This window comes from Rhagoletis zephyria, unplaced genomic scaffold (genome assembly GCF_001687245.7).
Source record: "Rhagoletis zephyria isolate East Lansing unplaced genomic scaffold, Rhagoletis_zephyria_1.1 Rzeph_scaffold_01832, whole genome shotgun sequence".
NCBI classification, from domain to species: Eukaryota; Metazoa; Arthropoda; class Insecta; order Diptera; family Tephritidae; genus Rhagoletis; species Rhagoletis zephyria.
In genome coordinates this window covers 8701-35703 of record NW_016158916.1, presented here as the reverse complement: position 1 = coordinate 35703, position 27003 = coordinate 8701, and the positions used below count along the sequence as shown (strand labels likewise).

General features: G+C 35.6%; 2 protein-coding genes across 3 annotated transcripts in view; both read left to right on the top strand.

Annotated features, from left to right (window-relative positions):
• Window positions 1-2211, top strand: part of LOC108365305 (uncharacterized) — a 6860-nt gene extending 4649 nt beyond the window's left edge. Inside the window, exons 2-3 of the mRNA XM_017619304.1 lie at window positions 840-1012; window positions 1084-2211. Of these exons, the coding sequence (XP_017474793.1) occupies window positions 840-1012; window positions 1084-2211 (1301 nt within the window). The remainder of the gene's footprint in view (window positions 1-839; window positions 1013-1083) is intronic.
• Window positions 1-27003, top strand: part of LOC108365304 (uncharacterized) — a 90071-nt gene that overhangs the window by 56483 nt on the left and 6585 nt on the right. The gene's annotated exons all lie outside the window — the stretch shown is intronic.

The following is a 27003-nucleotide window of genomic DNA, read 5'->3' as shown; positions in this document are numbered from 1 at the left end:
TTTTAGTACGATTTGATATTCGTAGCTACATATGTAAGTACATATGTATATGCATGTACATTAGGGTAGTCCAAAAAAAAGTAAAGTGAAATTTTAATACTCTCACCCCCTAGGATTGTTGCATACCGAAAAAAATGATTTATATTCTGCTATAAATTTCAAAGTTAAGATAGATATTAGAAGTTAGATATTAATTAAAAACAATAATTATTATTTGAGTTATATTTCTTGCTCAACACATATTGCGTGAATTTTATTTTTTTGATAAAAAAAACAATGGTTATTTTATGCCTTTAAATTTTTCACGCAAAGATTATACTAATATTATTGAGTTATAGTTTTTTACTTCTAAAACTATACTGGCGTGATGTCCGGCATATGCTATTCAGAGGCATCGACACCATAATAAATGGAAGAAGTCTCAAAACTGTATGGTTAAAGTTTCGGTTGGTTGCGCCTGTATGATCTTTTAAATTTTATAAATAATCATTTTTTTAAGTGAAAAAAAATCAATAATAGTTTTCATCGAAAAAATAATATCACGTAATAATAATTTCTGTTAAGCAAAAAAATAAAACACAACAATAATATTATTTTTGAGCGAAAATATTAAAAATCATAAAACAATAATTAAATGCGAATTTAAATTATTTTACCATTCCATTTACAATTTCAAAAGATTAATTGATTTCATATATGTAAATGTTATGTTTTTTTTTCAATTCTTAAAAAAACTATGTTTATTGTGCTATTATATAAGTCAAAAATTTATTGAATAACGAGCTGTGTTTGCTGATATTCACATATAATATAAATATTTACGAAATTTCCTTTTGCAGGCGCCCTCATCTTTGTACCCGGCGGCATGAGTATGGCATTCGGACTCGGTTGGAATCTTCACTCCCACATACACACCACAATGCAATTGCGTTACTCCTGGTTCGTTGGCTTCATAATTGGTACATTGCTGGGCGCGCCGCTTATCAAAGTTCTGCCTAAGCGCGGCTTTATGGTAAGTTTAGCATCAAATAACAAATCTAGCCTAGATTTGTTGCTCATCAACGATCAGTTGGCATTTTGCAGTTGCTTGGCGCCATTCTGGTAATTATTGGCGGCATCATCTTCACCAGCGTGCCCCACAGCTATGGCGCTGTGCTGGCAGCGCGCTACATTAACGGCATCGCTATCGGCAGCACCACATTGGTGTTTCTTGTGCACGCCAGCGAAATAGCAGCCACCGAAAATCGCGGCTTCTGCTTGTGGTTGGAGCAAAATAGCATGACTATCGGCATTGTCATTCAAGTGGTTTACACCTCGCAATGGACATCGCGGGTGTACTTTGCGGCAGATCGATTGCATGGCATAATAGCCATTATTTTCGGCGTATTGGCCATTTGTTGCGCGCACTTCATAGTCGAATCGCCCATCTTCTTTGTACGTCAATGTGATGATGCGCGCGCCCTTAACTGCCTGCGACAATTGCAACGGCCCGAGTATGCGGCACCGCAAGCACTGCAAGTCGTGTTGGACGAACAGAAGACCTATGTTGTGGAGACGGAAACGGTGGAGTGGCGCGACACGTTGCTGCAAAGTCCACTATTGCGTTTGCTGCTCTATCGCAGCATGGTTGCATTTGGTTTCTCGCTACCTATGAATGAGGCAATGCAGGTGGCCAATTTGGTGGTGTTGGGCGATTACGAGTGGCAGCCCATAGTGTTTGTCATATTACGCGTCGGTGGCACCTTCTCATCGTTGTACATGTTCGATGTGACGGGTAGAAAAATGGTATCATTGGTGGCGTTGCTCTTCACAGCGGCGCTATCCATTGCCATTGGCGGCGAATACGATGATGAATTGAGCGTCAAGAGTGAGTACCACATGTCGGTAATCTGTGTGCTTTCACAAGTTTTTCAGTTCTTTGCGGGCTTGTATGCGCCCAGCACGTCGGTGTACTTGAGCGAGGCCTTCCCGATGACGCTGAAGCCGTACTTCATAGCTGGATGTCTGGTGTTGCAACAAGTGATACATATAATCGTCATCTGCACGTTCCATTTCAACATCTACTCCATGTATATGTATACGCTGCTCGTGGGCATATTGATGTTTGTGTGCTCTGTGGCATTCGGTGTGACAATGCCAGAGACGCGGAAGACAACGCTGGGTGAGGCGCAAATAAGCTTTAGAAAATTGTTGCATTTCAAGTGTTGCTGATTTGTAGAGCAAGTAATTAATGAGTGAGATTGTTGTGAAATATCGAGAGAGCATTGTAATTATTTGCTGTACTTGTGTATTATGTATGTACTCCGATGTAACTTATTATCTAATTAAAATAATAATTTCTACAAAATGTTCGATAAAGATTTGATTTCACATTTGAACGCTATAATGGTTATGTAATGGCTTTTAACTGCGCGGCTAACAGTTAATTTAATACGATTGCCATTGCTTGCCGGCAAATTTGCCACCACACACACATTTATGTTATGACCAAATACTGATACTCAATCAGATTACGCCCACCNGTCTAATTAAAACAATAATTTCTACAAAATTAAAGATAAAGATTTGATTTCACATTTGAACGCTATAATGGTTATGTAATGGCTTTTAACTGCACGACTAACAGTTAATTTAATACGATTGCCATTGCTTGCCGGCAAATTTGCCACCAACTCACATTTATGTTATGACCAAATACTGATACTCAATCAGATTACGCCCACCTATGGAGTGGAATGGCTTTGGCAGCAAATGTGTTCATTTGTATTTTAAATTGTATGACAAAATTCGCAGCAAAATTGCTGGCGCTTGTCAACTTACAGAAGCAGGTTCGTGTCTTAAATCTTTTGTTTTCTATTTTTATCTATCTAGTAGCGTAAATATATACTTGAAATATGTGCATACATATGCATGTGACTAGTTATTTTGCTTTGGATGCAATTTTTTTTTGTACTGATCCGTTGTAAGCGGTTCCGTTACGTTGGCAACTGCTCAATGTTCTTATTTCTTGAAGAAAAGCTGGGCATATGAAATGCAAGCAACTGTCACTTATCTAAGAAAATCCCTATTTATCTTAAACAAAAACACAAACAAACATTACTATGCAACAACANGTACTGATCCGTTGTAAGCGGTTCCGTTACGTTGGCAACTGCTCAATGTCACTTATCTAAGAAAATCCCTATTTATCTTAAACAAAAACACAAACAAACATTACTATGCAACAACATAAAGTTAGAGTAGGTTCTTTATATGAACAGCACGCCATTAAATATTTTCTATAATAACGCTCATATTCAAAACCCAATTTTCGAGCATATCTTTATCTACAATATGTGCACATATGTATATTAGAGTGCCCCACTAAAAAAAGTTGCAGTTTTTTTTTGCACTGGAATTATACAACTTATTATATTTTAAGACCTGCGCCAAAATATTTCGAAAAAAAAAAAATAAAATGATTTAGTGAGCTAGACCGATTTGAAAATACCTCCAAAAATTCCACCATTTCGATTCCATTGACAAAATGTTCAACGATTTTTATGCAGACATTCTAAACTAAAATTTTTCTATCATCTGGGCTAATTTTTTGTAAAAACTAAAAACGATTTTTTTAAGATATTTTTGAATTGGTAAGGATCACTTATGTAAGAGTTTTTTGGCGTAAGTCTCATAATATGTGGATTTTTTTTTATTTCCGACTAAANTCTTTTTCCGGAGTGTTTTGGCGTAAGTCTCATAATATGTGGATTTTTTTTTATTTCCGACTAAAAAACCATTCCAGTTTTTTTTGGAATGTAGAGTGATGCAGCCTAATGTACATATATATGAATATGAAACTGTCTGAAGTTTGTATGCGAGTAATATTATAAACGCCAAATTTTGTTAGTGGGAATGTTATTTGCTCTTTCACGCTATAATGGCTACACCGTTTTTATAAAATATGGCACACAGTTAGTTTAAGACATAAATTAAGATGTGTTATATTTTTTTAAGAGGACTGTCACTTGTTTAAAATTAAATTCGATATGTGTGTCTATCAAAACAGATTTAAATTAAGTTTAATTCGAATACAGTTATGGGATGCCACCTTTTTAAAAAGTCTATTTCATTTTTAATAAAAGTTTAAATGAAATATGTATCTATTAAAATATGAGTGGAAAAAAATTGGTAAAAAAATTTGTTTAAAAGAATGTTACTAAAGGGTTGCCACCTGTTTAAAAGGTTGAATTGAATTTAATTCACAAGTTAAATAAAAGGTTATCATAAATATCAAAGTGTCAAGAGCAAGAAGTTTAAGAAAGATTTATTAAGTAAATATTTTGGAACTTGGAAAAGGATTGCCAACTGTTAAAACAAGCAAATATCAACTTCATTCATAAGTTCAACAAAATGTCATGGGTGTCAAACGGAAAATGTCAAACGGAAAATGTTTGAGGGACCATGACTTCGAAACTATTTCTAAGGTGGTTGCCAAGTGTTCTAATAGTCAAATTCAATTTAACTTATAAATTTGGTAAGTATTAAAATAAGGATATCGTATCTTCCCAAAATTAAATATTTTTTTCTTTTACTTAAGGTTCATTCCATGTAATCTTCTCAGCTGAAAAAAAAATAAAATTTTGTTTAATACTTCTAAAAAATATTAAAAAACAAGGGCCTGTTCCACCTGCCACATTTTAAATATTTTGAATTACTTCTATGAAGATTATATCAGGCTAATTTTTAATGAAAACTAAAGCATTTACTTGTATATAGTATATATTAAAAAAAAACCAAAGAAACAGGCTTGAAAATTAAGTATTTTGGCTAAAATTCGTCTTTAAGTGCACAAACGTTAAAAAGGGATTTGCAGTGCCCCACCAGTCAAGTTCACGCAAATATTAGTTACAAAGGACTTGGTATCTCTTTAAAGGAATTTTATACATTGGTTATTTATCTAAGTTAAAAAATATCTTTCGCTGTTGTAGATGCCATTTTGAATGACAGAGTAATAACTAATTCACAACTGATCACATTCTAGAGTCAAATGACCCACCTGTCACAATCGAATGGACCTTAAGGTAAAAAAAACACATCGATTTGAAAATAGTGAACTTTCTATTGACCCATACATCGTTATATGGTCCAATAAGAAACATGTATAGGGTGATGCATCTAGACCTTTTTTTTAATTTTAATTAAACCACTTGAAACTGGCTGTCGGGCTCTGACTCTGACATTTAAATTTTGAAAATAATTTCATTCAAGAACTTTTATTTATTTTGACTTTTAATTCAAACTTTTTGTATACTAAATAAAAACGATTTTATCAAGATAGTCAATTGAACGACGCATTTTTTGTTAAGTAGTTCTAATAACTCATATGTAAATGCTCGATACAAATATTAGTCACCGCATTACAGCGAATGATTAACTTGCTCTCCCGCGTTTAGCATACATTCCGCGCTACAGTTAATATTTGAAGTCATTGACCTCAATTTATTATTGCAATTGGCATCAGCATACTAATATTAGAAAAACGATAACGAACATTATATGCGCTGTTTGTACTCGTAAATCCATATAAATACGTATGCGTGTATAATGAATGCAACATTAACATTAAAGTGTTAAATGCCACAATTCGAAGCAGCATAAATGCCGCCACTGAATTACTTTGACTTGGTTCGCACTTTAAAATGTTAAATGTACAAAGTGGAAAATATTACAGCATAGTCATAAATATAGCACCTCATTTTTTTTTTTTTGTTAATAGTGAATGCATATGTTTGAGGAAATTTTGCAGTGGTGGCGGCATATATGCAGGAAAAGTGTAGTATCTAACAGAAAAAGAAAATAAATAAAGGAAAATGATAATTCAAACCCAAATATGGCAGCAAGACGGTTATTTGACTGCACAAGAGTCAAGCAAATAAACACATTAGGGTGTAGCAAAACATAAAAGGATTTTTATCACCGATTTCGATATTCATATCCATTTGAGTTTGTTCTAAATAACGCACACTAGACGTTTCAGTGCTGTAGGACGGTGAAATCTAATTGGGTATTCTGCTTTCCTCCGAACGTGTTGTTCCTTTTAGGCGAAAGTACGTGCTTCTTCCGGCTATTTTTGAGTATTGCGTAAAGATTTGTGTCCATAATTGATCGCATAAGTGGCCGGATTTGGATGAAATTTGCCATACATGAAGGCAATAAACCGAATTAGTATAAAATATATTTTTGAGAGGAGTACTGCCACCTGTCAAATCAATCAATTAATTATTCAAATAAAGTTTATGGGTGTCAAACGAAAGGTGCTCAAGAAAGCTTCATTTCGAAAGTAGGTTTGAAGGGGTTGCCACCTGCTTAAAAAGCTAAACTTAACTCAGTTAAATACTATATTAAACGAAATCTGAAAACCTAGTTGTTAAAAGGGAGAGGTTTAATAAGAAAGGGCTTTGCATAGAGTTGCCACCTGTGTAAAAAGTCGAATTAAATTTAATGATTAAGTTTAATGAAAAATATTTATTTGCGTGCCAAACTGGCAAGATTTAAGAAAAACTATATCTTAAAAACTGCCTAAAGAGGGTTGCCACCTGATTAAAAATATAAGTTAAATTGAATAATAAATTAAATTGAACACTAAATTACGGGTGCCAAACGAAAAGAGTTTATAGAAATTTTTCTTTCGAAAACATTTTTGGTGAGCGTTGCCATCTGCATAAAGTTTAATTCAAAATTCAGTTAAAACATCTCAAGTATTTGCGCCAACTTATCTTGAAAGAATTATATAAGAGAGTTGCCACATTTCCAATATTTGCGTATGTGCTTATAAATCAATCTTTGCCGTTTATATTAAATAAAATACATACAACAATTTGGCGTCGAGCTTTTAATATATTTATTCGGTATAAAGGATCACCCTAATGTGAAAAAATTTTCATTTTTTAATCCATTTGTGTTGAAGTGAGGCGACTTACTACTTAACTCGCCATTCCTGATTTCGAAGGTGCTCGTATGTGTAGCAAAATTGAAGCTTTGCGACATTTTTACGTAATGCGTTGTAATTTTGCTGACAATTTCACTATTTAACAAATCATTGACATTTTTATTTATTTGTTTATTTACTTTCTTCAATACAAAAAAAGCGACAATGCGGAAGACGTATGCGCTGCATTTATTACCACACTTGTCATAGCTTTTCGTAAAGCATTACACTTGGGTAGGGGGGCCTTAAGTTGTTCACTCAGTTTTTCAAATATTATTTTAAGTGTGAATTTCCGCATTTACCATCTAAGCTTGGCAGCAATTTTAGCATAATTAAGCATTGGCGCTTTTTCGCAAAAATTTTTATCATCATCCTTTTTTTCTACATATAATTAATGAAAATTGTTCGCTAGCAACAAAGCGGAAATTCAAACAAAAGACTTAAGCAACGAACTCGCTAAAAGTCAAACAACTTGAATGTATGTACATATGTATGTAGGTATGTGGGCATCGCACGTAACTGCGCCAACTACTCACACTTATCACAGTCACTTGAACACTTAAGTGCGCCACTTGAAGTATACTCTAAGATCCATTCAAAAATTCATTATTGCAGTCATCTTTTAGTCACCCAACGTAATGGCATGGAATATAATGAAAATCTCTCACAGTTCGCCTGAAATATATCTACCGTTAAAGATGTCGTCTGAGGTAACTAATATTAAAATGTGACATAAAAAAAAAACACAAAAACAAATTATTTCAGCTTGTGTGCACATGAATCGCTTGAATGGTTGACGTGTCTCGTGAGAGATTGAGCTCACATCGCCAAACGGTGGCATGATAAACACATTTTTTTTCATTAATTTTATGTTTCTTTCAAATTTGTCTTTATACACTTCCGTCATTTTAGGCGGGCCAGCACGTCTGGTCATCATTTAAATATAGGTGGATAGCTATTTACATAAATACTAACATACATATGTACATACATATTTACCGGCAAAGATAAATACATTAGGGCATCGAGCGTTTCTTGCACTCGCCACAACGAAAAGTGGAAAAGTGTCAACAATCTCGGCTCATTGAACTTTAAGGCGTCATTCACAAATGCCACTTATGTAAATACTTATGCTTAACAATCAACAATCAACATCATGCACAGTTGGATGAACTTACGAGTGACTGGCAAATGCCCTCAGGTAAGTAAAGTAAAGAACACAGCTTAAGTAAATTTTGTGTTTGGTTTTTGTTAGCATATGAATGATTTAATAAAAATATAATGAAGACTGAAAAATATTAAAATACAACGATTATTTTACAAATCAGGCAAATATTGTACCGATTTAGCAAGCTTGCTTATTTTGCAAATTTCAGTGAATATGTATGTATAAATATGGCAAATCTTACTCCTATTTCTTCTTCTTGTTTGACACTGCAACAATTTGTTGTTTTATGTTTACTATTTATATCAAAAAAGTAAGTGCCTGATTATGGCAACTTAACGGAACTTAGAACTTAGAAAATCAAAATGAAACAGATTTCGACGTGGCATTAAGTTACGTTGGGTCTTGTCTGTTCAGTTATAAGCAACATCCATTTAAGAGAATTTTTAAGTGAGAGCCTGTAAGTTACGTTAAGTTACCATAATCAGACCATAAGTCAGCATATATTTTATTATCTTCTTATCCCCAGATCATAAGTGAACAATTTCTTTTGCAAAATTCGATTTGCTTAACTTTCTAATTTTTTCTGGCCATATGGCATATAAGTTGCAGTAAATATATATATGTACGTTTTTGTTTTTTTAAGGATACAAATTCCAAAGGAAATTTAAGTTTTTCTTTATTCCGATTGGATAATTTTAATAAAACTCCCATCTCATGGCCGCTGGGTGGCTCTTACTTTTGTACGAATTCCGCTAAGTTGCCTAGAGTTTCAGTGTCGGTTTTGTAGACCGTCTATAGTCTACTCTTTTTTTGTGACTTATGTTTGTGGAACCGAATTTTGGGCTTTGGGGATAAAACGGTGACGTATACGCTTTATATTTATGCTGTTATAATTACATAATTACGATACTACTATATACCTTAAAGCTGTAAACGAAAGCCCCTATTAAGGTGCAATTTTTTATTGTTATATAAATATCGCACACCGTCTTCAAAAGTGGCACAACTCAAAATTATACGTTTGTCAGAAAATGCGAAAAACTATTTCTTAGCACATAATAATCATATGGGAAAGAAGATTTTTTTTTTTAACAAATTATAATAAAAATTTTCTCTACGCACATTTTTAGCGCATCCTTTCAAAAATGCCAAATCTCGAGTTTTGCCTCTTTAGAAGACGGTGTGCGATGTGTACATATATTGGATTTTTTAACCGATCGTTCGGATTAATTCTGAAAACAATTTAATATGCTCATTTGTAGAATTTAACAAAATGATGTCAAAACATTAAAAAAAAATAAGAATATAACAAAATACAAAAAAGCTGTTGCCAAGTTGACCGGTCAACAAGAAAAGTGGTTGCTCGTTATGGTTGTATGGGCGAATCAGCAGCAACAAAAAAGAAATAACAAAAAACACAACCGAATGTAGTTTATCGAAAGCTTAATGCTTTTTTATTCTTCCTCCTCTTGTTTGCAATGTTCTTACTATTTGCTAAACGCTTAAGCTGAGCAAAAAACTGGGTTCTTGCTGTTAAGTATTTATTTATTGTTTACTCTTGAAATTGTTTTGTTCTTTTTTTCGCGCACATTAAGCCTCCCGCTGCTGTTCCAGCCAACAGACAAATTTGGTCATATTTTTCGGAATGGTGTACATAAGTATCTACGCAAGTACGTATGTATGTATGTGCAGAATCAATGTGATGTTGACCCACTTTTATTGCTCATTTGGGATTTTAGCAAGCGATTAAAAGAACATAAATGCGTTACATGTGCACAAATGTGTAGCTATTTGTCTGTTTCGCTTTGTGTGCCTTTAACATATTTTTGCATTTCTCCATGAAAGTTAATTTCGTTGGCGCAGATGAGCTGACGAATGTAAGAAAGAAGATCTTCTCAACAATCTTTTGCCTGCTTACGAATTCAAACCTAAATATGTAAATAAGTAACAACTAATTTACAAAACGAGGTCTGAGGCTTGGCGAGTTTGGCACATTTTTTTGTTTTTGACCAGTGTTAAATTTGACGCTTTCACTTNTGGGTCTTGTCTGTTCAGTTATAAGCAACATCCATTTAAGAGAATTTTTAAGTGAGAGCCTGTAAGTTACGTTAAGTTACCATAATCAGACCATAAGTCAGCATATATTTTATTATCTTCTTATCCCCAGATCATAAGTGAACAATTTCTTTTGCAAAATTCGATTTGCTTAACTTTCTAATTTTTTCTGGCCATATGGCATATAAGTTGCAGTAAATATATATATGTACGTTTTTGTTTTTTTAAGGATACAAATTCCAAAGGAAATTTAAGTTTTTCTTTATTCCGATTGGATAATTTTAATAAAACTCCCATCTCATGGCCGCTGGGTGGCTCTTACTTTTGTACGAATTCCGCTAAGTTGCCTAGAGTTTCAGTGTCGGTTTTGTAGACCGTCTATAGTCTACTCTTTTTTTGTGACTTATGTTTGTGGAACCGAATTTTGGGCTTTGGGGATAAAACGGTGACGTATACGCTTTATATTTATGCTGTTATAATTACATAATTACGATACTACTATATACCTTAAAGCTGTAAACGAAAGCCCCTATTAAGGTGCAATTTTTTATTGTTATATAAATATCGCACACCGTCTTCAAAAGTGGCACAACTCAAAATTATACGTTTGTCAGAAAATGCGAAAAACTATTTCTTAGCACATAATAATCATATGGGAAAGAAGATTTTTTTTTTTAACAAATTATAATAAAAATTTTCTCTACGCACATTTTTAGCGCATCCTTTCAAAAATGCCAAATCTCGAGTTTTGCCTCTTTAGAAGACGGTGTGCGATGTGTACATATATTGGATTTTTTAACCGATCGTTCGGATTAATTCTGAAAACAATTTAATATGCTCATTTGTAGAATTTAACAAAATGATGTCAAAACATTAAAAAAAAATAAGAATATAACAAAATACAAAAAAGCTGTTGCCAAGTTGACCGGTCAACAAGAAAAGTGGTTGCTCGTTATGGTTGTATGGGCGAATCAGCAGCAACAAAAAAGAAATAACAAAAAACACAACCGAATGTAGTTTATCGAAAGCTTAATGCTTTTTTATTCTTCCTCCTCTTGTTTGCAATGTTCTTACTATTTGCTAAACGCTTAAGCTGAGCAAAAAACTGGGTTCTTGCTGTTAAGTATTTATTTATTGTTTACTCTTGAAATTGTTTTGTTCTTTTTTTCGCGCACATTAAGCCTCCCGCTGCTGTTCCAGCCAACAGACAAATTTGGTCATATTTTTCGGAATGGTGTACATAAGTATCTACGCAAGTACGTATGTATGTATGTGCAGAATCAATGTGATGTTGACCCACTTTTATTGCTCATTTGGGATTTTAGCAAGCGATTAAAAGAACATAAATGCGTTACATGTGCACAAATGTGTAGCTATTTGTCTGTTTCGCTTTGTGTGCCTTTAACATATTTTTGCATTTCTCCATGAAAGTTAATTTCGTTGGCGCAGATGAGCTGACGAATGTAAGAAAGAAGATCTTCTCAACAATCTTTTGCCTGCTTACGAATTCAAACCTAAATATGTAAATAAGTAACAACTAATTTACAAAACGAGGTCTGAGGCTTGGCGAGTTTGGCACATTTTTTTGTTTTTGACCAGTGTTAAATTTGACGCTTTCACTTATCACATGTTCTGGGGTATATATACTAATCTTGGAAGAAAGAAGAAGATGATTCCCGACACAATGTTTTTAAATACACTAATCTGAAACTATGAATTGGCGTCCGAAGTTTTTACCGACTATTTTCTTCACTTTTAAATCCCTTCGGGCACGCAAACATTCTTGAAATTTTACCAGGTAATCTACGACAACTAGATTAAACCACTCGTTTTCTCTGTTTAGACAACAAATTCTCCATAAGAATCCCAGAGAGGAACGAATGGGAAGCTGCCACAGACCTAAACTCTATCTATAAGAGCGGTTAGCGGGATTTACTTTGTTAACTCAGTTTCCGGTTACCCCACTAGTGTAGAATTTTTCATGCAGCGACATACGCCATAATGGAGACCCCTCGGTGNCGGATTGTGGCAAGCGATTAAAAGAACATAAATGCGTTACATGTGCACAAATGTGTAGCTATTTGTCTGTTTCGCTTTGTATGCCTTTAACATATTTTTGCATTTCTCCATGAAAGTTAATTTCGTTGGCGCAGATGAGCTGACGAATGTAAGAAAGAAGATCTTCTCAGCAATCTTTTGCCCGCTTATGAATGCAAATCTAAATATGTAAATAAGTAACAACTAATTTACAAAACGAGGTCTGAGGCTTGGCGAGTTTGGCACATTTTTTTGTTTTTGACCAGTGTTAAATTTGACGCTTTCACTTNATTTGGGATTTTAGCAAGCGATTAAAAGAACATAAATGCGTTACATGTGCACAAATGTGTAGCTATTTGTCTGTTTCGCTTTGTGTGCCTTTAACATATTTTTGCATTTCTCCATGAAAGTTAATTTCGTTGGCGCAGATGAGCTGACGAATGTAAGAAAGAAGATCTTCTCAACAATCTTTTGCCTGCTTACGAATTCAAACCTAAATATGTAAATAAGTAACAACTAATTTACAAAACGAGGTCTGAGGCTTGGCGAGTTTGGCACATTTTTTTGTTTTTGACCAGTGTTAAATTTGACGCTTTCACTTATCACATGTTCTGGGGTATATATACTAATCTTGGAAGAAAGAAGAAGATGATTCCCGACACAATGTTTTTAAATACACTAATCTGAAACTATGAATTGGCGTCCGAAGTTTTTACCGACTATTTTCTTCACTTTTAAATCCCTTCGGGCACGCAAACATTCTTGAAATTTTACCAGGTAATCTACGACAACTAGATTAAACCACTCGTTTTCTCTGTTTAGACAACAAATTCTCCATAAGAATCCCAGAGAGGAACGAATGGGAAGCTGCCACAGACCTAAACTCTATCTATAAGAGCGGTTAGCGGGATTTACTTTGTTAACTCAGTTTCCGGTTACCCCACTAGTGTAGAATTTTTCATGCAGCGACATACGCCATAATGGAGACCCCTCGGTGGCTCATAACCACCGCCACTCCAGGACGGCTTATTGCTATTTATTCGGACAGCTAGGTATCTTTTAAATTTCTTAAATCTAAGGATTTTCAGCCAGCAGGCATCAAAATGCTCCTTGATTGTTGCATGGATCCCTATACACAGTGACATCCTTGACAACTGCATAGCCGACGAGCTGGCAACAAGAGGGACAGAAATATTCAAAGTCGATTCTGTTCTAGATGTGAGAATACCTCTCGCCTCCTGCAAATTGCGGACTGAATTCATTGGATAGGTAAACACCAGGAGGGCTGTTAAACGACTTGCAAAACTACGAAATACCTCGGGGATAGAAAAATGTGGGCTTTCGCTAAAGTGGCCCTCAGGGCAGTCTCCAATACGTTAGTCACATCCGAGCTCTTAAAAAGGAACACTAAGTACTGCGGTATCGCTAGGGAATTAAGTAACTGCTGATGGTAGAAGGCTCAGCCATTACTGAAGGCTCAGCATATGATAGGATATGAGCAATAAGCACTGAGGAGCGGGAGGAGACCTTAGACAGTCTAGAAAGGAAATTAATCCGAGCAGTTCTCATATGTATTGGATTGGTCTGCCCATTGGTCTGGCTAGAAAGCCGACACTGCTTTATGGATGATGGGTTCGAACGATACTATCGATATTGAGTAAGCATCGATACTGAGGGTATAAAAATTAGTACTTTAATACTCGATAACTTATTTGGTGATTTTACACGATACTTTGCAAAGTACCTGTAGTATCGAATACTTTTTTAAAAACAAACTTTTTAAATTTTTTCTTCCATTTCCAACCCAATTTTCTTTACTTGTATGAATTACTATCATTAAATTTTGTCCATAACTTAAGATAAACTGTAATTTCGTGTAGTCTGTTGCATAACATAAGCCAAATAAGTTAAAGTTTAATGGCCTTATTCATAAAAAATAAAGTAGGTTTAAAGAGCTTAATAAAATGACATTTTCATACATTTTTCAGTTTAAACCCTTTCTCATTTTTTATGAATAAGGCCATAAAACTTTACGCAAAGTTCACGAAAATGCAGAATTTTTAGAAACTTTTTGGGTATGCAGTTTTGTAACCTATTCAACTTTACGTGTACTACCGTTAACTTTTAATTCAAACTTGCACATTATTATACTAAAATTGAATAGGCTACAAAAATGCATAACGAAAAAGTTTACAAAAAGTAAGTTCTGCAATGAAATAAAAATCAAATATTTTAAATTTTTATTGTTTTAATTTCAGGAAATAACTAGATATGCGACTGAAGAATAAAATTATTTTAGTATACCAAAAAACGTATTTTAATGAGTCCGATACTGAGTAGTATCGATACTTTTTCCCTGATACTTTAGAGTATCGATACCATGAGCTCGATGTCAGAATGAGTACTCAGTATTGATACCAAAGTCTCAAATTTCGAACCCTATGTATGACCGTCCGGCGTTGGCCAGACAAGCAATAATCATTGCATCAATATTTTGCATTCATAAGGGAAGCTGAAAGAACATTTCATTTTAAGGCGTAGGGAATTCCTAATTGGGATACCAAAGATATTCTAGGTTGCAGCAACCCTTGCTCTGCTACACTCAAATTCTTAATTAACGAGCTATCATATCAGATAACCTTATGCACAAGAGTACGATTAAGCTCATAATTAGAAAACTATCAAGCCGCTGCATATGCTTCACACGAAAGTCTGGTGCCTAGCACAACTATAAACTTATTTCTAAAGATTCGCACAAATTTTTTTGTCTCCCTTGTTTTTTATTCATCGAAATTTCTGTGCGTTTGGCAACACTGCTTCTTGCGAACCCCTTTAACCCAGCTGCACTTCACCTTCGAACTTGCTTTCATTCTACGAAATTTATGCTAAACATTTAGACTCTGATCTCCCACAGCAACAGGGCAACTGGCGGCGTACATAATTCAAATCCGGTCGTGTCAGTTCAGTCTGCACCTCCCTACTCAAAATGCTATGCCGAGATAGACGACTTCGGTAGACGCCCACCGTTAGCCAGTCAATAATGCACGAAATTTGCAAAGCAGACGCCATAAATCGATGGAACTACAGACGCTACAGACACCGCTGACAAACAAACAAACAGACAGACAAAGAAAAAAAAACACTGAATGACATGCAGACAGACAGATGCATAGACCAATAAACCGACAAACCGAGAAATGGCTAAAGCGCAAAGGTCTCTGGCCAACTGCAGCTGAAATGCAACGCATGACGATAAATCGCCCCAAGCTTGGGTGCTCATTTGCGAGCTAACACCACCGGCGCGCCGGCATATTGCTGAACTGCTGGTTGCCTGACCATTAGCAACATGCGACGCAGAGACTAATGCCCGGCTGCTGCTGTTGCAAAGATTGGCGATTGCCGGTTGCATGTGGCATTTGAAATGGAAAGTGAACGTTTTCTTACGCTTTCGCATATTGGCGGGATTACGATTGAGCTGACGTGAATATACTTATGCATGTATGTATGTATGTATATGGTAAATGCTTTGCAAATAACAATATACGTGTATGTGGCAACTGCATATGCATATATTATATGTAGTTTTATCGTTTTTTTTTGTCATTTTAAATTGCAAACAAAAGTGTGAAGTGTAAAAAAACAGTTGTGAAAGCTTTGTTGTTCAAAATTTATGCAAAATTATTTAGAAACAAATCAAAATAAACATAAAAGCGCCATGCGAACTGTACTCTATTTTTTCCTTTTCTGCCGTAATTGAGCAATTTTCGATTTGCCATTCAATGTGATTGCCCATACGTCCGTTGGTCGTCCGTTCATCTATGCATTGGTTGTGCCACAGGCCATTGTTATTGATATCCGTTTCAAATTATGTATGTTGCAGACTCTGGAATTGTTTACTAAACGAGCATTAGGCTGACTCGAGGGATTTAAATTTACAGGGAAACTCTTTCGTAAGACAATTGTCAAGTCTGGCAACTATCTTGAAAGCTCTTTTCTGTCTTACGAAAAACCAAATGAAAGGTCTGTTAACGAGAAAATCTGGTTCTATTTCTGTTCGTCTTTTAGCAACAAGTTTTCGAAAAATGACTGAAATCAAAATATAGATGCACTTTTCTTTTAAAAACAATTAAAAACTAAAAATTAAATTAGAATAAATTTGGTTTTCAAGAAAAAAAATTCATAAAAAAATTTCCAAAAATTAACTGAAATAAAAAAATGTGTTTGTTTTTTAATCCAAAAATGTTAAAATTTTTAGAAAAGCAAAAAGTAAATTAGAAAAAAATACGTTCCTATAAATTGAACGAATTTAAAAAAATGTATAAAGTCTAAAAGTTAAATAAGAGATAAAATGAGTTACCACAAATATTTGTCTTTTTAAAACAATAGGAACTAAAAATTAAAAGCAAATTAAACAAAAAAGAAAAGATATTAAAATAATTTCCTAAAAATTTAATGAAACCAAAAAAAAAGTGAATAAAATTAAATAATAAAAAAAAAAATAACAAAAGAAAGTAAAAATTTCGAACAATTAAATAAAAAAAAACACACATAATTTTCTTTTAAAAATAATATTAAATATCTAAAAACTAAAAGATGTAGGTAAGAAAATTAAAAATAATTCTTAAAAATTAACATATAATGTATACATATATATTTTTCAATTAAAAACAATAAAAAACAATAAATTCTACAGATTAAAAAAAAAATTGTAATAATAGATAAATAAAAAAAATCCGCTGGCCGCGGACACGCCTTGGGTCTCTCGAACGGTATGCCAGAGCCTTGCTTCCTCGCCCATTGCGGCTGTTGGAGTTGCGCGAGGAAAGTGATATACTTACGTACATCTCCTTTTTCCTTTTCACCATGAAGAAACAAAATCTTTCAAACTATTTCCCCTACTGCCTTTCCAGAATTGCTCTGTTAATTTGTGCAATGAAAAAAATATTTTTTTTTTATACTTTTTAAAAATTAATGGCCTTATTCATAAAAAATAAAGTAGCTTTAAAAGAGGTCTATAAACTGAAAATGTATGAAAACGTCGCATTGTAAAGCTCTTTAAACCTACTTTTTTATGAATAAAGCCATTAATTTTTTACTCACAAGATGAACATTTTTTGTTTGTTTTTGTATCTTAAATTTTTGTTATATTTATTTTTTCGTCCCGTCCTGCCTTAATGCGTGTCCTCATGTTTACATATTTGTTGATATATTGGTGATATGTGTATGCCAGTGTCCGCAGTGGAATGATAGAAGCGCTCTTTAAAATAACAATTTTCCGCTGGAATGTACTGTTAAAATATAACTTTGCTTGTGACTTTCATTTTTATTTGTTTGTTAAAATCATTATCACATTTTTATATGTAGCTTTCGAAACTGTTAGTTTTCTTGCGCAGCGATTCAACTGAAACTACGACATTTTTACAAGGGGTCAGCATAAACTTTTTTAAGAAAAAGGCAAACAATTTGACTGACGATTTTTTGTTCCATCCCACAAACGCAAATTTTACGTACCACAATGACTCCAGTTTTGTCCGACCAATGGCTGGTTGTTGAGATGATCTAACCGTGTTTAAATAGTTCAGTGAAATCTTCCAAAAACATTTTGCGCCCCTGGAGCAGCGCCTCTGGTTCGGGTTGGCATCGAGTCTAGTCCTTGGACCCGATATCTACTTTTACTGTGTATATCAGAGAAGACTCCACCTAAACCCTGCATCGGTAAGCTGCAGAACTTATAAGAAATGGGCTCACCCAAAGTCTTGATCAGGCATTGGCGACTCACAATCTGCACAAGATGCCGGTGCTCTCCAGCATCGAAGTAACCTTAACGTTTTCGCAAGGAGCAACAAAACTTCCGTATGAGGGATAACCCGCAGCTATTCGTCCCTCACACCGTCTAGTCCGTGTGTCAATATAATGTATATTGTAAGGCTTGGCTATTGTTATTCTCCAGAGGAGGAAGCTGTACATTACCGCAACTTTATTGAGTTGTGTTGGATAAATTTAGTATATTCAGTGATATAAAGGTGGTGGTTTGGTGTTTATTGCTCATCATCGCTCATCATCATTTCATACCATCATATCGGGCGATTTCAACTCGAAATATACATATCCGCAGACAGCGAAATTTACCGAGAACAACTTCCCCACTCTTCTAACAGACGTTAAAGTTGGCAAACTCCAATGCCGCAACATATGTAACCACCCGACCCGAAGCATTGTGAGAGCTACTTTAGCCGACAACTAACACTGAATCCTTCGGTGGAGAAGACCAATTTTCATGTGATCAGAGAGCTGCCCAAACGTCCAAAGCCATTCGTTTCGATGGAATACGCATGCTTTCGCTGAAAATTTTGGTTCCGCCAGGAGTAGACTACCTCACAAAGGTTGCTATTCTCCTCAATATTGATTTGAAGAAATGGAGTAGTGGTCCTACTACTAAAACCGAGAAAACCTGCCAACAAAGGGCATTCTTGCAGCCCGATAACACTCCTCTCCCTCTATTTTACGTTCCACCCGACCTGAGCGAAGTATCAGTACCGAGTATCACCACCGCGCTTAATGCCATAAATATCCTCCCCTTTGAGAAAACAGTCCTAGTAGCGTTAAACTTGTCAAAGGCATCCAAAAACATTTGTTTTCATACTCCTTTAGGCATATCTATGGTTGGCCTGGAAGATAGAGTTGAATTATAAAAAGTAGACTCATGCTTCAACAAGCTGGTCGGTTTTGAAACCGTCAACCTGTCAGGTACTACTTTCTTTCCGAGGTTGTTTCTCTTTCCACTTGAGTCTGCTTTGCTATAAGATCTTACAGTTGTGTTCGTATCTGAAAGACATAATCAACAAAGCTGATACTTAATTCTACCTCCTGTTTTATTAAACTGAGCTATGCTGTTAAACGCAAGGTTTATTTCTTTATGATGCACTGAAGGCACCTCTGCTCAATAGCGTATCGAGGATCACGGTAGGCGTATTATTTGTCGTACCGGTAATACCTAAGCAGACTGGCCTTTGGAGTATGTTCAGTTTAGACTGATTGTGAGTGGATTTCGACCTCGACTTTCTCCACCAGAGAGATTGAGCATATCCTTAAATGGGTTTGGAAGCGATTTCATGCATCCAAATTTCCAGCTTGGGTGTGTTGCCGTAGTTTCTGCTCCTGATTCTACTGCTGGGCCGTATCGAGGAGAGCTTTTGTATAGCCTTGTCAAATCGTGGATTCCATGAGAGCTTGTTGCCAAGAGCTACACGCAGAAGTGAGAAGTGTAGCTTGACCACATGGAAAATATGTTCGATAATCGATTATATTTTCTAGAGAATATAGTGATGCTGATGAGTTTTCAAATCCGGTTCAAATGTAATCCGTTCTGTCTGACACTTTTCACCTCGGTCTGTAGGATATTCCAAAATTTTTCTTCGAGTCTGCCTCCAATTAAGAAACAGATCTTTTCTGACTCTGTTGGGGCGTAAATTATGCATCGCTTCTCTGTGCATTATAAAGATAATAACACTTTGAAAACAAATAGTTAATACATATTATTACTAAGTAATATTACGTTACAGCGACCAACTTACATTTCGACTCGAGTGCCCATTGTCTTGGACTATTCATTTACAAATGCACATGCAATACTAGTGTTTTGACAGCTTCTCGTATTTATTCTTCGCATGTTTTATAAGTTAGTCATTCTTCGTTACAGTGCGGTTTAATGGCTTCTATCTTGGCAGCTATTGGTTTTCAATTGGTAAAATTAATTACCTGTGGCTGGAAATTACACCAAGTAATGGGCTTGTAATTACTTGCAACCTCATACGAACTCACGTAAACACAATCAATTGTCTTGCAGTTATTGGCAATAAACATTGTTGATATTTTTTTATTGTTGAGAAATCTCTGCGAGTCGCATTTAACAACCGCAACAACAAGCGACCAATAATGCAATACATATGTATGTACATGGAACACCTGATACATAGTAGGTATGTATTTGAGTAGAAAAATGGAAAACCTTTGCGATTGCGCAGTGACAACACGTGTGCGCAGATATCATTACTTTGTTTTTGTTTTTTGTTTTGTTAGTAAATTCCTAACAAAAGTATGAGTAAAGGAAAATTTAAAAGGAAATCAGCGCATAAGAAAACAACAAAAATAATTGAATAATTAAATAATCGCATCCGTTGCATGAAGTGAATAAAAAAAAAAATAATACAAAATTTATTTGCTGCAGCAACATAGTTTTCGCGACAATTCAGATTCTAAGGTGCGCCTTTTCGGTTAGTTAGTTAATGCCTTTGAATAATTTTATACCCAGCGCCTATATATATTTGGGATGGATTTAGAAGTTACGTTTGAGTTTGTTGTGTTATGAATGTGTTTGATTACACTGTGCCACAAATTTTTGCCAATTCAAACCAACCCAGTAATAAAACGTTCGATTAATTTGCCAAAGTTAGCTCGTATTTTTATTTTATGGCCTATTCAAGTTTTTATGTACCGGCCTAAGTAGTTTTGAAAAAAGTGGAAAAAATGGTTAAAATAATTGTCCGAGCGAAATTAAAGGTTATGACATACATATAGGGGTAGGCGCTCGAAGTGTTACCAATATCAACGTAAAATCTCTAAAAATCTATGCCAAGAAGGAAAAACAGCAAAACTCATTTTTAAAAAATTCTTTGAAAAAAAATCAAGTTATTTTGCTGATTCGAAGTAGATACTCAGCAAAAGTACTCAGAACTCGATTCTGAAAAGGATCGATAGAACCCGATATTTAAAAAGTATCGATACTGGGTACTCCAAAGGACTCAGTACTCACAAAAGAACTCGAAATTACTCAGTACTCAAAAATACTATTTCCTAATCATCACTTTGATGCATGTAGTAACCAGGATCGAAGTAAAGTACTCAGTGTCGTATAGAAACTTAAAAGTACTGAGTTTTATTTATATTTACCGGTATTCAGTAATGATTGAAGTCTCAAGTACAATACTTGTACCCAGTAAAGTTAGCCATTCATCTGGTGTAATTTGGTACTATTATATTAATTCAAATAAAGTGCTGCCAGATTGTGAGATTTCTGCATTAATAACTGAAATGTTACCTACATGTGTACATTTAAAAAAAGTACTCAGTACTCTGAAAAATACCTGATTCTTAAAAGTATCGATACCAAAAGACTCGATCCTCAAAAGTACTCGATACTTTCCAAAACTAATTACTGTACTAAATACCACAGAATTAGTTATATTTTTGTTTTGGATATAAGTAGCTCCTTACGTAAAATTTATATCATTATTGATTAAAGGAATTAAACCAGGGACCGTAAATAGCAGTTATTTTTTTCCAACAGTTAAACTTGGCATGATATTTTTTAAGTTCGAAATAAAAGTCTTTCCGGATAGTAAACAAACCGCTTATCCAAATTAAACAAATTTGGTACCAAATGAAAGAGCACTTACATAGGTTTTAAACAGAAATATCGATCGAAGGCTACCACTTCTATTTATACTTTTTTTTTATAATTTAATACAAAAGATATGCATATACCTGACCCAAAGTTTGCTCTATGGTAATTAAAAAACATGTTTTATTTAAATATTTTACAATAGCTGGGTTTCTGCTGGCATTCCTCGTTTAAATATTTCAGTTCTAAAGCTATTTTAGTCCTCTTTCAGTTGATACCAATTTTTTTTTTTTTTAAATTTGGATAATCGGTTTGTTTACTATTAGGAAAGGACATTTATATTCGACTTAAAAATATCTGGCCAATTTTAACTGTTGAAAAAAGTAACTGTTATTTACGGTCCCTGAATTAAACTAAACATGTACAAACTTTTCTCTTTTTCTAGATCCAGTATGAAATGGTTGGTACTGTTGAGTTCCCTGAAGCTGAGCGCTGGCTGATTCCTGATATTAAGGTTAGGCTTGTATTTTATAGGCTAGAAAAAAAAAACGTGCGAAAAACTACGACAGAGGGCGGCCAAAATTCACGCAAATGACTACTCCCGGTAATGCAGAGAGAGCCGATGGTGACTACCGCCTAGGACATTGCCTTGTAAAAGTAAACGCTGAAATACACTGTAAGTAGTCGGTCGGTAATTGACGGAATTTACCAGGTAGCTACCGGTTCATCGGTCCCGTAGCCGCTACCCTGTATGCAGGGTATGTATTCATTAACGCCATAGACGACCTTGAGGATAATGGTTGGAGAGGTACGATTGTATGTGTCTGCTGAACTTAAGGCACTAGTCAGCTCTTTAACTGCTACGGTTTTGGCGAATGAACTTAATATAGCCGTTTTTCTGAACAGCGACTCTGATCGAATTGATGGTCTGGCGGCGCCTTGTTAATAACGTCGAAAAAATAACAAATTTTATGTTTTGGGAGATCAATAATATATATACATGATTTTCGACAACCAAAAACTTTTTTGTTGGTACTGGTTTACTGTGTCAAACTAAAAAAGGGTGCGTTTTGACTCCAACATTGTACTTAAAAAACGCGAAAAATAAAAAAATTGCAAAAACCTGCACTTAATTTTTCAACTTGACATAGACAATAGATCATCTTAAAAAACAAACAAAATACTGGGGCGAATCCCTTCGAATCCACCCAACCTAAGGGGTTACCTAAGCTAAAACACATTATCAAGAAGGGCATTTTGTACTACGACTAAGCAAAAAACATTCAATCCGTTGGTTTGTTAGTTGTAAAATAAACAAAGAAATTTGGCAGTATTTGAAAATTTAAAATTTCACTAAAACGCCGCCAAATAGACCATTTCTCCCACTGTGCCATTAGAGAATATTTTTCTGAACTCACCTAGCCCATTGTAACTGGTAAAAATTAACACTGGTAAGAAGTCTGCTTGCATCACAGGTTAGTTTTGTTTTTTTTTTACTCTTCACAAACTATGTACGCTTGTATTCTTGCGACTCTATTACAATAATTGCTTGTAAATGCCACCTCAGTTGCCATTTTCAAACGCTACTACAGCACATTGTTCTTTTACTTTACAAACTCATCCAAGCCAAGTTTAGGTACATAGTCGTAGAGTATTTTGTCAATGTGTGTGTTGTGTCTTTGACAACTTGCAGCAAACTTGTTGTGCGCATCCATCAAAGTGGGTCAAGCGCGCAAATCTCATCCTGCTACATTGCCGCAAGCCACAAATTCAATGAATGTTCAATTAAGTAGAAATATGTATGTATAAGTACTTGTAAGCATGTGTGTGATTAAATAAGAATTTCGTGGCCTCAGTTAAAAACAAAAACGAATTTGCTTGAAATTGGACTTATTCAACAAATACATACATATATCACACTTGCAAAACCTCAATGGCAAACTAGAAAGAATTGGAAATTCTCATATTCCATTCTTAACTAAAATACAATTCTTTCAGTCATTGTATTTTTATGCGATTAACTCTGTTCATGTCGTTAAAAAGCTAATTCAGTTTGCCATTCCCTACTAGGGAGCCATTTTCCAAATTTTGTTCTCTGTGTCTACAGAAGCCCCATTTCTTTCAAAAAACCTTTATTTGCAGTGTCCTGTCAGACAGCCAGTGAGAGTTCTAAGTTCAAGAAGTCTTACGAAGTTTCTTTTGTAAGGAGTTATGAATATCTTTGATAGTCACATTCTCTTCGACTTCCAGTGTGAAGTAATTTGAGATTCCTCTTAGCTCTCTGCAGTGTATCCTTTAGTTGTACCGCAGAAAGGCTCGGCACAATGCAAACGCATTTGGGCTTTTCGTTTTGCGATATGGTCTGCCTTTTATGCCCAGGGACCCACCACAGTGCCACTTTATTAAGGGCGCCTAGGCGGCTCAAAAGAATTTTACTATTGTCCACGAGCCTTGATGAGTCATGAGTCTGAGATGATGCCAATGAGTCTAAGGCCTTTAATGCTGCCTGACTATCTGACATAGTATTTACTATCGCCCCTTTTGTGGTTTAAATGTGGTTTGGTTGGGAAAGTCTGGCTATAAGACTTTTCTGGAATATGTACGCTTTCCCAACTTCGATCCCTCGACATATATTACTAAAACCCGTTGTCAATCTTATAATTATAATTTCAGGCAATCTGATCTTTTACGGCTTGTGGGAGAATTATTTTGGTAGCATCTTTTCTATGACCATGATAGCGTTATCTGACAGGATAAGTTTGAGAACCTCCAAATGATCCCCACATATGCAGGGCGTTTCCCATGTAGCCTTGTTGGTAACATTCGAAAGATTTCAGCTCTAACTGAATATTTTGTCCAGATTAACCTATAAATATTTATCAAGCTGATTTGGGTCACAGAGCACAGTGATATGAGTGGAAATTGCAGGGCAGATGTACTGGCTAGCCAGGACAGAGAGGGATTAGGGGCTCCGTTGGCGATCTGCGGTCTTCTCCTGGACAGATGGGCTCACAATCTGCTCGGCGGGCGCTGGGCGAAAACCCCGACATGCAAAGTTGCAAGGTCCGTCTGGCCGGTTGTTAATTCTACAGCGGATATTCTACAGCTGACTAAGCGCCAGCTCTAGATTCTACAGGTCTACTGACCGGACATTGTGTTTTAGGAACCCACGCGGTGGGACTCAAAATGGAAACGGATCCCTACTGCCGCAGTTGTCTGGAAGACGAGGTGGAATCATCTCAGCACTTCCTCCTCAGCTGTTCCGTATTCGCTAGATTAAGGTTTAAGCACCTTAAAGCGCATTTCATCAACACTCCCGAGGGGCTCACCGGAGTGGAAATCAGCTGCTTGCAGAACATTTTTGCGAGCACCCAGCGCTTCTATTAGTTTAACACAGTTACCGTTATAAGAATTTGTGTAATGTGATATCACAAAGGATAATTGAACCCTGGTGGATCTGTCACTATAACCGAACTTAACCTATCTCTAGATACCTTGCCTGTTCTGAGCGCTCAATTTCTATCCTTGCTAAGCTGAGTCTAGTCAAGTTGACTTTCATTCTTTTGGTGAATGGGACAATGGTGGAGATCAGTGGGTTTATTGATAATCCCTTGAGAAAGTATTGTCCTCGTTTCAGCCAACATCATAGATGACTGCACAGCATATATTTAGGGTATGCTAAATCTATTGTCATTTAACTTTCCCAGAAGTGGGGACGATAAGGAACCTAAACTAAATCTACTGAGAACTGACTACCAACAAATAATATTCAAAGGTATTTATACTCCTTCATCAGCTCGACTATGATGGAAGAGCCGCCAGAGCCATTATACCACCGAATGTCTGAGAAAATTGTGATCCGCTCGTCTTGACGGGAGTGTAAACTGACGTTTACGTTTTTAAAAAAGTTAGTAAAGAAATCCTGCTGCTGCGAAAACACCTTCACCGTCAGGCAGATATGTAGACCATCTTCTTAATCATAGGGATTCATAGAAATCGCTTGCTTAAACTCTTCAATCCATTTTGGAGTCTGCGCTGTTCAGAAGATTTATCAAGGCGGATGTTCTCAAAATTCCCCACCCCAGTCGGCTTTGGACGGGAGAAGTATCACGCGGGGCTTATGGAATTCTATTTCAGCTCGTGTATAATCGGTGTTAAGTTTCCTCTTGGAAGGAAATTTTTTCTCTGAGTCGTTTATCTGGCACTACAGTGCCGTACATTATACGTAACCGGAACGACTCATATCTACATATATCTGGCCAAAGTTCGTCGCTCCAGCAGTTCCTCCAAAAACTCTTACGCCGTTATAATAACAACAAAAACAACAGCAACAAAAGTGGGCAGACAGATGTTGTGTACATTCAGAGTACATAGAATTTTGGGTTAATACCTGAAAAATTGCCTACATAATACTTCGATCTATTTAAAATACACCAGCAGCAGGGCTGTGTAACCTCAAAACACTCACATTCATTCACAATGAACGATTTTGCCGCCCAGTAAGACCACCAGCGCTGCGGGCACTCACCTAAAATAGCTGTGTTAAATACTTTGCTAATACGAGTACAGAAAAGATTCATATGGAATCCTTGTTATTTGTCATGCTCTTCTTGGGATCCCACAACTAAATACTCGTACATACATATGTATCAATTAACCGTTGGTCGACATATCATAGCTACATAAAATTTTTTCACTCGCTGTCTTCAACCCTCAATGGTCGTAACATTTCCCACTCCAACTCACTTAAATGTTAAGAGTATAAACAAGTTGCAAAGCGCTTCCTACTTCACCCATTTTGTTGGTTATTAGCAGGTTAGTTGGTCTAGTACAACTCCAACAATTTGATGTTTTAAGTTAGTTGGTTAGGCAGTTAATTGCTATTAAATACTGCTGTTGTTGTGTCGTTGCTGTTGTAGTTAGCATGGTATGACATAATTGCACTGGGAAGCAATTTTCCAATTACATTTGTAATATGTATGTTCATACGAGATAATGTGATGTGCGGATGTCAGTCTTGTCTTTAACAAAATAGCACTTAAGCACTCCAACCACATCGGCCACTTCTGCTGGTTGTCAATGCCTCGCATTGACGTGGTTGCACGTGTGAAAACTGCATTGTCATGTTAGTAAGTCAGTTACCCTGTTGGTAGGGGGAGAAGTGTAACTGAGACTTCATTCATGTTTGATGCTTTTAAATATGTTCTTCAAGTGCAATCCAAAGACGCGATGATCATTTAAGTGTGCACTTAAGTACTGTGTATAACTAATTGAGAGAAATTAAGATAATTATGTAATTAATTATATTAGTATTCTGTGGTAGAATATTAAACTTCCCTTAAGTAATGGAATCAAACGAATTGAGGAATTTAT